General features: G+C 61.2%; 2 protein-coding genes across 2 annotated transcripts; one reads left to right on the top strand and one right to left on the bottom strand.

The window, feature by feature from the left end:
• The first annotated feature begins 3,209 nt into the window (after positions 1-3,209).
• CLIC3 (chloride intracellular channel 3) lies at positions 3,210-5,497 on the top strand. The gene is made up of 6 exons (XM_077851505.1): positions 3,210-3,668; positions 4,395-4,504; positions 4,587-4,712; positions 4,833-4,939; positions 5,022-5,197; positions 5,271-5,497. The coding sequence occupies exons 1-6, from the start codon at positions 3,633-3,635 to the stop codon at positions 5,478-5,480; spliced, it is 765 nt and encodes a 254-aa protein (XP_077707631.1). The 5' UTR covers positions 3,210-3,632; the 3' UTR covers positions 5,481-5,497.
• Positions 5,498-6,148: 651 nt separating this feature from the next.
• On the bottom strand, positions 6,149-7,702 carry PAXX (PAXX non-homologous end joining factor). The gene is made up of 7 exons (XM_077851506.1): positions 7,510-7,702; positions 7,370-7,430; positions 7,094-7,143; positions 6,823-7,013; positions 6,676-6,744; positions 6,442-6,526; positions 6,149-6,341 (listed from the first exon to the last, which is right to left on the bottom strand). The coding sequence occupies exons 1-7, from the start codon at positions 7,632-7,634 to the stop codon at positions 6,302-6,304; spliced, it is 621 nt and encodes a 206-aa protein (XP_077707632.1). The 5' UTR covers positions 7,635-7,702; the 3' UTR covers positions 6,149-6,301.
• Positions 7,703-10,493: the final 2,791 nt, after the last annotated feature.

Raw genomic sequence — 10,493 nt, 5'->3', positions numbered from 1 at the left:
TTCTCAAAACTCTTATCCCCCTGGGGCGGGGGTTGCAAAATGGAATTTTTTATTCTTTTATTTTTATTTTTAATTTATTCATGAGACACACACACAGAGAAAGAGAGAGAGAGAGAGGCAAAGACACAGGCAGAGGGAGAAGCAGGCCCCATGCAGGGAGCCTGATGCATTACTCCATCCCAGGACTCCAGGATCATGCCCTGGGCCGAAGGCAGGCACTCAACCACTGAGCCACCCAGGGATCCCCTCTTTCTTTTAAAGATTTATTTATTTATTGGGACAGGGGGTGGGTGTGCTGAGCACAGAGCCCAGTGTGGGGCTTGGTTCCCCCAACCCTGAGATCGTGACGTGAGCAAAACCCAGAGCCGGTGCTTAACAGACTGAGCCACGCACGTGCCCCAAAATGTTTTTCTAACTATTTCATCCTTTCTGCATTTATTAGCTGGCATTTTTTTTCAAATACCTTCAGTTTTAGAACTAGATCACTGTGGATTCATGAGTTTTTAAAAAATCAAAATATTGGGGATCCCTGGATGGCTCAGTGGTTTAGCGCCGCCTTCAGCGCAGCGCGTGATCCTGGAGTCCCGGGATCGAGTCCCACGACGGGCTCCCTGCATGGAGCCTGCTTCTCCCTCTGTCTGTCTCTGCCTCTCTTTGTGTCTCTCGTGAATAAATAAAATCTTTAAAAAAAAAAAAATCAAAATATTGTCATTTGCTGCTGTCATCTGATTTTTTTTTTTTTTTTTGTCGTGGGCAAATACATGTAATATTTACCATTTTAACCCCTTGAAAGGGTACGATTCTTTTTTTTTTTTTTTTAAGATTTTATTTATTTATTCATGAGAGACACAGAGAGACAGAGACACAAAGCAGAGGGAGAAGTAGGCTCTATGCTGGGAGCCCGACGTGGGACTTGATCCCGGGACTCCAAGATGATGCTCTGGGCCGAAGACGGCGCTACACCGCTGGGCCACCCGGGCTGCCCAAAAGCGTATGATTCTGTCACCATCTTTTTTACACTCTAAATACTCAGGATTCGGCCAGTGGAAGTCCTCCGTGGTGGCTCTGGTGTCCCTTCGGCTCGTCCAGGACATTGTTTTGGAGACTCCCTCTCCGTTAGAATTCCCAAGCCTGCTTTGTACTCCCCACCCAGCATCTGGCCGGGCCGTCTTCTCGGAGCCTGGTTCCGGCGGGCACACTGGTATTCGGACTCCCCTCTGGCCTCGGGACAGGCTCATGGCTCCGTGGCTCTCAGCGACAGGGGCCAGCAAACACCTGTGCACATTCCCGCCACGAGGCCCCTCACCACCCCCCAGGAGTCCGGTCTCCTTGCAGAGCAGGTCATTAGAACATGGCCGGAAAGGGCCCGCAGCCCGGGGTCAGGGAAGGAGTGACGAACAATGCATGATGCTGGGCCCTGCAACTCCTGGGATGGCGGCCGGATCCCCCACCCCCACCCCGAGCCTCCAGGAAGGAAGAGAAGGGCCTGAGAGGAGGACAGCAGGCCCACAGCCCCCCATGGCTGCTCTGTGGACGCAGGGGGTGGCAGCAGGGAAGATTGTGGGGGCCCCCACAGGCCTCAGTCAGTTAAGGTTGGTGTCTGAGTTTCTGGTCCTGTTTATTTTATTTTATTTATTTATTTTTTTTCTGGTCCTGTTTAAAGACATCAACGACCAAATCATGATAGGAAGTTGAGACATGTCTGAGGACACCCTCGTGGCTTTCCTCAGGTTAGGGGCTCAGCCTTGGACAGACGCACACTGATGCGGTGTTGCTAGGGTGGCCATGCATTACTGCCACTCGCGCAGCTGAAAGCAACAGAAAATACCCCCATGTGGAGGCCAGAAGTCCAAGATCGAGGCTGGGGAGGGCTGGTCGCCACTGTGGTGGTGGCCCGGGCTTGGAGCAGCACCACCTGTCCTTGGCCTCCATCCACACATGGCATCCATGTGTGTCTGCATCCAAACTGCCCGCTTCCGGGGCAGCCCAGGTGGCTCAGGGGTTGAGCGTCTGCCTTTGGCTCAGGGCGTGACCCCGGGGTCCCGGGATCAAGTCCCACATCAGGTTCCCTGCAGGGAGCCTGCTTCTCCCTCTGCCTGTGTCTCTGCCTCTCTCTCTCTCTGGGTCTCTCATGAATAAATAAATAAAATCTTAAACAAACTGCCCGCTTCCAAGGACACAGTCATAGTGGGGCAGGGCCTGCCCTGATAACCCCATATCAGTAGGATGGCTTGTCAGGGCTCTGTCTGAGGCCCGGGCGGCGAGGACTTCACACGTGGATGGCAGGGGCACAACTCAGCCACATCACCCAACCCGAGACTAGAGACTCACCACCTGTGTCCTGTCCCAGGAAGTCATCGGGTCCCTCCTGCAGATGGGGCCATGCTGCCCAGGGGACAGCACGCATTCGTTGATGTGTCCCCGGGCTGAGGGGGGCTTCTCACCCCCTCATTGAGTACAGAGCCACATCTTTACCCGCTGCAGCCCCGAACCAGGTCCTGTCCTAGTTTGTCTCTTGAAATAAGTGTGAAGTGAGACATGCTCCCATTCACTCTGTCAGTGTCGGTGTATTTCCTTTTCTCTGAGCTACCTGGTTGCTGGTCCATCTCCTGATCATACCTACAGATGCACGGGGCTATTTTTACACACACAGAAATACCCAGAGGACGGCTGGCAGGCATGCACAGGTGTGGAGGGGGCCCTGGGCCTTCCCTGGGGCTGGGGTGTATGCGCCCGGAGCAGCAGGTGAGTGGGCCAAGCCCCCACCCCATTGTGGAGGAGCAGCAGAGGCACTGGTGCCTAAGGGGGAGCCGGAGGGAGGAGGCAAAGGTACAGGCAGGTCCCCAGCTGTGTGGAGGGGCAGCGTAGGCTTTGGCAGGCCCCTCCCTCGGGGCACCCTCACCCAGGACTGTGAGCCACCAGACAGGCGGGACAGGTTAGGGGGTACCCACAACGTCCTCTAGAGGTTCCTTCCAGCCAACCGTGAGCAGGCTGACGCATGGGCTGGAGGTTGTAGCTCCTAAACCTTCTCATGGTGCTTCTGGGGAAGGTTAAGGTGGAGGAAGCCTGCCTGGGACCCCCTGGGAGGGTAGGGACGGCAGGGGGTGTGGCTGGCCAAGGAGGGGCACCTGGGCAGGCCAGCAGCACTCCTGGAATGTGGGCTGGTCCAGGGGCGGGGCTGACCCAGCTCAGTGATGGGAGGGGCCTCCCTGCCCAGGAGGTAGACAGATGGGGAAACCAAGGCCAGGGCTAGGGTGTTTGCTTCTCCTACTCACTCCTCAGCTTTTTGGGCTGGGGACCCCAGTGGACAGTGGGGTGTTCACTGCAGGGAGGGCCGTGGGCTCATGGCAGGACTGATCCTGATCCAGGGCAGCCCTGTGCCCAGGCTGGCTCCTTTCTCTCCCCACCTCTGAACCCCCAAAGCCCCCTGGGGCCGCAGCACCGGCAGCCCCCCAGTCACACCCCTGCGCTTGGACACAGGCCCCAGAGCCCCAACGGCTGGCCTGCCTGCAAGGGGGGATGACTCGGTGGGGCGGGCCCTGGGCTGGGGAGGGCGGAGCACCCCAGCTTTAAAGGGCTCCCCAGGCTCCCACCCCTGCCTCACTGCCTCCCACCGCGCTGCGCTCCTCACCATGGCAGAGACTGCCAAGCTCCAGCTGTTTGTCAAGGTACCACCGGGTGGGTGGGCAGGCGGGCAGGCGGCCCGGGGAGGAGCATGCTCAGTGGGGCTCGGCTTTCTGGGGCAGGCAGTGGGCCCCAGAGGCTGCGTGTGCACTGGATGCAGGTTGCCTGTGGAGGCTGAGGAAAGGGGCCAGGACTGGGCGAGGGCCTGGGGAGCCGCCCCGAAGGCCATGCGAGGGGAAGCCGGGGGCGAAGCCCCTCAGTGGGGAGGTGCTGATCAGCAGCTGGCAGCCGAGGCTCGTGTGAGGGTGGAGGTCAGCGCTGCAGGAGGGGGGCTGGGCCGGGTGACCCCCGTTGCTTGCATCACTGCCCGGGGCTGTGGATCCCTGTGCACCGGCTGCCAGCCCTGGCCTTCCCCCATCGTTGGGGTGTGGGGCAGTGAGTGTGCTGCCAGCCAGTGTCCAGTTGGCAGCATGAATCACTCAGAAAACAGTACTCGGCCCACCCTGCCCTCGTGACCAGCCTGGAGGGCCTGGAGACTGGGAGGCTGGCCTCTGCCCAGGTGCTGGAGATAAGGGTCCCCAGGGGCCATGTCCCTGGGCCCCCCCACCAGGGACCCAGTCAAGGGCTCTCACCCATCACTTGTTGAGGGCGTGGCCGACCAAGCTCCAGGCACAGAGCGGGGGTAGGCAGGGTCCTCTCTGGCAAAATTCTTAGGTCTGCTCTCTGCCCTGGCACCCTCTGCCCCGGCCCCCTCCACCCTACCCGCCCAGGCCAGCGAGGACGGTGAGAGCGTGGGACACTGCCCTTCTTGCCAGCGGCTCTTCATGCTCCTGTTGCTCAAGGGTGTGCCCTTCACCCTCACCACGGTGGACACTCGCAGGTGAGCCCCCTGCCCCCAGGGGACCATGGCTGGGCCTCTGGCCCTCCTGAGCAGCAGCTTCCCCACCTGCCTATGCCCACAGGTCCCTGGATGTGCTCAAGGACTTTGCACCCGGCTCGCAGTTGCCTATCCTTCTCTACGATGGCGACGCCAAAACGGACACATTGCAGATCGAAGAGTTTCTGGAGGAGACACTGGGGCCACCTGAGTGCGTGGCGGCAGGGGCGAATATGGGTTCCCTGTAGGAGCCCTAGAGAAATGCTGAGGGTGCGGCGGGGAAGGGGGCGCGACACCAGGGTCTGACCGGAGCTTCCCTGGCTCCCCGCAGATTCCCCAGCCTGGCACCTCGGTACAGGGAGTCCACCACGGCGGGCAACGACGTCTTTCACAGGTTCTCCGCGTTCATCAAGAACCCAGTGCCCGCTCAGGACAATGGTGAGGAGGGTCTCGAGCCGTGGGGTGGGAGGGGGACATTGGCCTGGCCCGGCCCTCACAGTGCCCCACCCCACCCCCGCAGCTCTGTACCAGCTGCTGCTGCGCGCCCTCACCAGACTGGACGGCTACCTGCGCAGGCCCCTTGAACACGAGCTGGCACAGGAGCCACAGCTTCAGGAGTCACGCCGCCGCTTCCTGGACGGCGACCAGCTCACGCTGGCCGACTGCAGCCTGCTGCCCAAGCTGTACATCATGGATGTGAGTGCCACACGTGGGACAGGGGTGGGGGGTGCTTCCTGCAAGGCCCTGACCTTGCGCCCCTTGCCGGCAGACGGTATGTACACACTTCCGCCAAGTGCCCATACCCGCTGAGCTGTGCGGCGTCCGCCGCTACCTGGAGAGCGCGCTGCAGGTAAAGGAGTTCAAGTACACGTGCCCATGCAGTGCTGAGATCCTGGCGGCCTACCGGATGGCCGTACACCCCCGCTATCCCCTCCCCACTGCTGACCGCCACCCTGTCTGCTTTTCTACAGCCCCATAAAGGCATGTCTGCCCCAACGAGTGTGTCCTAACCTTCGAGGGCCCAGAGGGCCCTGGATTTGTCACCCCCAAACAGCTGCCAGGCAATGCACAGCTCCACGTGACAGCCCAGAATGACAGGGGCAGAGAACCCAGTGGGTGGTTCCACCTACCTCCCCTACTCACCCTGTCAGGGGTGGTAGGGACTGGATCGGGCTCCCAAACCAGTCAGGCCGGGGTGGGGCAGCAGGATGGCCAAGGAGGGTGGGGAGCAGAGCCCAGCCTGGGCACCTAGGGGCTCCTGGCCAGGGGGTGGGGCCAGCCCACATTCCTCAGCCCTGCCCAGGGAGCAAGCCACCCTCCAAAGCCTATAGGATCTAGTGTGTATGCAGTGTGGGATGTCCGTGGCTGTGCCTGGTCGGGTGGGGTCTGGGAGAGTGAAGTGTGTGCCTGGAGCTGTTGGCAATAGAGTTCCAGCCTCAAGGAGCCCTGCCCCGCCTTCCAGTCCCCCGGCTGCTGTGCTCACCAGGCAGGGGCAGCGGGGTGAGTCTGGAGACCTGGGGGCCTCCTCCACCCGGAGCTTGGAGGCTGCTGCATCTGCTCATGCCCTGAAGCCCCGGGCTAGAGCACACACCCAGGGGGGATCCCTGACCCCTGTCCCCCAGCCACCCCCAGAGCGGGGCTCATTCCTCCATCTGAGGAAGCATTTATTTCATAGAGAAGGGGTTTGAGAAGCAGGTGCGCTCCCACCCTGCAGTAGGAGGAGCAGGTGGAGATCGTCGGGTCTCAGAGCTGTCCCCACTTGCAGGCAGGTATCTGGCAAGGTCACACTCTGCTGCATCTTCAGGGGCTTTCAAAGTCTACACCAGCGGCTGGTTTCTTACTGGGAGAGAAGAGGAGGTGACACTGTGGTGTTATGGGGCCGGCAACAGCCATCCAGGTCTTGACCCTGGGCACAGGAGGGAGGAGCAGGGAGGGAGTACCTCTTGAAGCCAGGGTTGATGAGGGACTCGCCTGGACACCGCCTCCTGACCCCAAGTCCAGGGCCAACTCTCTGAGGATCCGGGTCTGAGGGAAACAGGACGGGAGGGAGTTCCTGAGTCTGGTGCATTCCAGGGTCAAAATCCCAATCCTGGAGTTTGAATCTTGTTCTGGGGTCATTGAGGTGCAGAGGGAAGAGCACAGCCCCAACCATACTTGCAAGTGACAGGCCTTACCTGGTAGGAAGAGCTGGGGCCCCACCTGACAAGGGCTCTTTCTGGGGCTGGCAGCTGTCACCTCCACAGCTGAAGAACAAAGCCAAGAGTGGAGGCATGCACAGGGGGACCCCGGTAAAGATTCAGGGCACCCCCTCCTCACCCCACCTGCCAGCTGCCTCTTCAAGATGCACACTTGCTCTGCCAGGCTCAGTGTCAGTGCCTGCAGCCTGGAGGCTGCCTCTGGGCCCGGCACCCTGGAGAGGTTGAGATCCACTGCCGAGGGCCCCCCTGGAAGGGTCAGGGATGCTTTGTCCTCCTGCAGGGTGAAAGTCACAGCTTGCTGCTCGCAGGCTGCCCTAGGAAAGGAGGGGTGCTGAGTGCTGTGTCCAGACCCACTTGCTCCACTCCCACCCTTTCCCTCTGCCCAGGGGCTCACCTGAACCGGGGGGTGATATCCTCAGCCGCACTCAAGCCGAAACGGGCTTTCTATAGAGCACAGGGGCTGGTCACCAGCTACCCTAGACCCTGGAACCCAAAGCTGCCTGACCAGTCTTAGAGGACTGCCGCCACAGAGCTGGGGCAAGGGTGTCCAGACCCCCTCCCCGCCCCCGGGGAACCTCAGACCGCCCCCCCCCCGATCCCACTGCTGGTCCGCACGGCAGGTATGGGGAGCTGGGGGCTTCCAGGCCCGCCCAGGAGCCCCGCTACCCACGAGGGCCGCCAGGCTGTCCGCCGTGAAGCAGGTGCTCCAAAGCTCCGCGGCGTCCGTCACACTGTGGGGGGAGGGGCCGTCAGGGGGAACCGCCCGCTCCTCGGTCTGAGCCCCAAGCACCCTGCGCACCTCGCACTCACTAGACGTTGAAGCCGCCGGGGCCTCCGTCCTCGCGTCCCTCCCCCTCGCAATAGCACACGAAGCGCGGAGGCCCGGGGCCTGGCGGCAGCGTGCAGAGAGCCGACGACAGCGGCGGCGGCACCATGGCACCGCAGCGAGCCGACCGCCACCCGCCCGGGGAGCACCGCTGTGGGCCCAGGGCGCCTGCGCGGGAAGCCGGCTCCGGAACAGGAGGCGGCAGGAGGCGGGGCCTGCCCGAGCGGTGCCCACAGGGCCTGCGCGGGGCGGAGCTTACGGCCTCGGCCCGACCCGGCCGGGAGGACCCTGGAGCCCCGCGGGACTGGCGGGGCGCTGCGGACGGAGCGAGGGGCACGGGGCGGGGCTACCTGGGCGGGGCTCGGTCTGGGGGCGGGGCCTACGCGTCTGGGCGGGGCTACGGGAGGGGCGGGGCCTGAGCGCCTGGGGCGGGGTTCCTGGGCGGGGCTCGGTCTGGGGCGGGGTCTGAGAGCCTGGGGCGGGGTCACCCGGCAGGCCTGCCCGAGTGCTATCCCCACCCAGAGTGGAGGCTCCTGCATGCCTGGCACCTAACCCCACTCCGAATCCGGGCTTCCTTCCTTTCCCTCCTGGCCCCTGCGGTCCTGGCGACTTCCTCCGCTCTCCCCACCCCCGCCCCGGCTCTCACCCTCCCCGAGATACACAGTTTCCAAAGGCCAAGCCGTCACAGGTCGCAATGCACAGGCGAAGGAAGCAAGGCGCTCCGTGCAGAAGGCTGCCCACAGTGTTTGCCTGACTCCCCTTCTGTGCCTCCTGGAGTCCGAGGCATCGGGCACAGCTTCCCTAGCGGACAGGGCTTGTGAGATCTAATGGGAGGGTCACATACTAAACACAGGCAACATGAAAACTGTCAGGTAGTGCCCCAGCCCTGTGAGCTGGGGACCTGGTGGGGTGGGGTGGGTGTGCGTGCCAGGAGAGGGGAGGATGGGGATCCTGGGCACAGGGAGCGGCCCTGCAAGTAGAGTCCACCGTGGGTAAGCATAGTGCTGCTCCCGGCTGGACAGAGGGCATTGGCGGGGAGGGTGGGGTTGTGGAGGGCCGCTCTGGGGGTCTGTAGGCTATGCCGGTGTGTCTCCCATGGACCCCTGGTTGACAACCTCAGGCTCCTGCTTCAGGACCTTCAAGTGACCTCTCTGCCTGGTACACCCACTCCCCAGACTTACGTGGTGCCATCAGATGTTCACTCAAGAGGAGGCCTGTCACCTTACATTAAACTGCAACAGTCTGCCCAATGTCTCATGTCCTCTCTCCTGCTTTATGGACTTGTCTTCCAGACTTGTCACTATATAATGTACATTCTGGTTTGCTCACTGTGGCAGTGGCCTCCATGAAGGCACCAACCATTCTACCTCCCATGTCCATACGTTTATGCACCTGCCCTCCCCTCCAACTGAAGGCCTTGAGTAATTTGCTTCCAGAAGTGATGGGCTGTCCCTTCTTTCTCCTTCTTGAATTGCTCACCAGCCCTGTGGACACATCTGGACAGGCAATGGCTAGCGAGGAAGCTGGCGAGGAAGCTGGCAAGCAGAACCCTCCCAGCGGGGCCTTCTGAGGAGCACCTGCCCTGGCCATGGGCATGGCTGCAGCCTCGTGAGAAGTCTTTTGCTGAAGGCCCCAGAACACCCAGGACCAGACTCCTGACCCTCAGAAACTGGGGAGATAATTTAGGGGTAATTTGTTACTCAGCTGTAGGTGACTAATACATTTATTTATCCTGTTTATTGCTCATTTCTCCCAGTGGTCCACAGGGCAGGACTTTATGTCTCTTTTACTTGCCATTGCATCTTCAATGCTCAGACACTGCTTGGTGCAGAGATAGTCAACAATACTGGGGGTGAACAAATACAGAACGGGGAGCTGCAGGAGGATTCAAGCAGGGGTGGGGCAGGGAGTGGTACAACTGATTTCTGTGTATAAAGCCCGTCCAGTGCCATGAGGAGAGGCCACTGAGGGCTGCAGGGTTGGAGGCTGGGGGTGCAGGGAGATTAGCAGAGGGCAGCTGAGTCCCTCAGGGCAGAGCTCTTGGATGCTGGGCCAAGGATCTGAGTGCAGGTAGGCCGGGTGGGGGTGGGGAATCATAGCGGAGCCCTACAGGTGGGGAGTGCAGAAACGCTCTTCCCCTGGAGGACTGGGCTGGGGCAGGTTTGGAGAGGGGCCCCTCTTGCTGTATGATGGAGAAGATGGAGGCTGCTATGGACGCAGACTCCTTGGAGGACCATGTCAAGAGCGTGAGTGTGGAGTCCCCAGCCCCTAGGACGGCTTTCAACCTTAAGTCCTCCAGGCCCAGTGCTTGGCGCCTAGGACAATGTTTCCAGAAGAATGAGGCAGGCCCAACGATGACCCGTCAATGTCAGCTTGTGTGGAAAAAGGGTTTTGGCAGGTGTGGGTAAGGACCTTGATGGGAGATTCTCCAATCAACCAGAGAGGGGCCCAAGCAGGGTTCCAAGCCCGGGCTCTGGGCCAGGGTGAGGGGGGTACAGGGGAGTGCGGGCTAGCCTCCGGCCTTGCAAAGGACATGGAGGAGGACCGGCTCCAGAGGTCCGCAGAGGGGTTGTGGAGGCCCAAGGAGGGAGCACACAGGGCAGTACCTGCACAGATTTCAGAGGAGCAGAGGGAGCTAGCGTAGCAGGGAGCCGGGATAGGAACCCCCCAGGGGAGCGGGGCCGGGGTGTTCAGGAGTCACGACTTGTTTAGCAGGGCTGAAGGGAAGAGAGTAAGTGGTAGATCAAAGGAGGGCTGATCAGGGAGGGACTTTGGCCTTTCCCATTGGTGAGATGGAATGCCTGGGCATGGCTGGGAGCTGAGCAGGGAATGAGCTGATCCCACACTCCGAATTCCCCAGCAGGCATCTGGGGAGAGAACTGGCTGAGGGAGCTGGTGAGGAGAGTGGGGTGCAGGAGGCGATGAGCCCTGGGTGCATCTGCAGGTGCCTGGAGGGGACAGCCCTCCT

This window comes from Canis aureus, chromosome 16, assembly GCF_053574225.1.
Source record: "Canis aureus isolate CA01 chromosome 16, VMU_Caureus_v.1.0, whole genome shotgun sequence".
Taxonomy (NCBI): Eukaryota; Metazoa; Chordata; class Mammalia; order Carnivora; family Canidae; genus Canis; species Canis aureus.
Note: the sequence above shows the minus strand (reverse complement) of the source record. Positions and strands in the feature narration are given on the sequence as shown.

What these genes read in the sequence shown, in the direction of transcription:
- CLIC3 (XM_077851505.1), top strand. Translation starts at nt 3,633, where the DNA reads ATGGCAGAGACTGCCAAGCTCCAGCTGTTTGTCAAG. An exon ending in ACCACGGTGGACACTCGCAG is followed by an intron (nt 4,505 to 4,586) that starts GTGAGCCCCCTG and finishes CTATGCCCACAG; the next exon opens with GTCCCTGGATGTGCTCAAGG. An exon ending in CCAAGCTGTACATCATGGAT is followed by an intron (nt 5,198 to 5,270) that starts GTGAGTGCCACA and finishes CCTTGCCGGCAG; the next exon opens with ACGGTATGTACACACTTCCG.
- PAXX (XM_077851506.1), bottom strand. Translation starts at nt 7,634, where the DNA reads ATGGTGCCGCCGCCGCTGTCGTCGGCTCTCTGCACGCTGCCGCCAGGC. An exon ending in CCCGGCGGCTTCAACGTCTA is followed by an intron (nt 7,431 to 7,509) that starts GTGAGTGCGAGG and finishes CTCCCCCCACAG; the next exon opens with TGTGACGGACGCCGCGGAGC. An exon ending in GATATCACCCCCCGGTTCAG is followed by an intron (nt 7,014 to 7,093) that starts GTGAGCCCCTGG and finishes CTCCTTTCCTAG; the next exon opens with GGCAGCCTGCGAGCAGCAAG.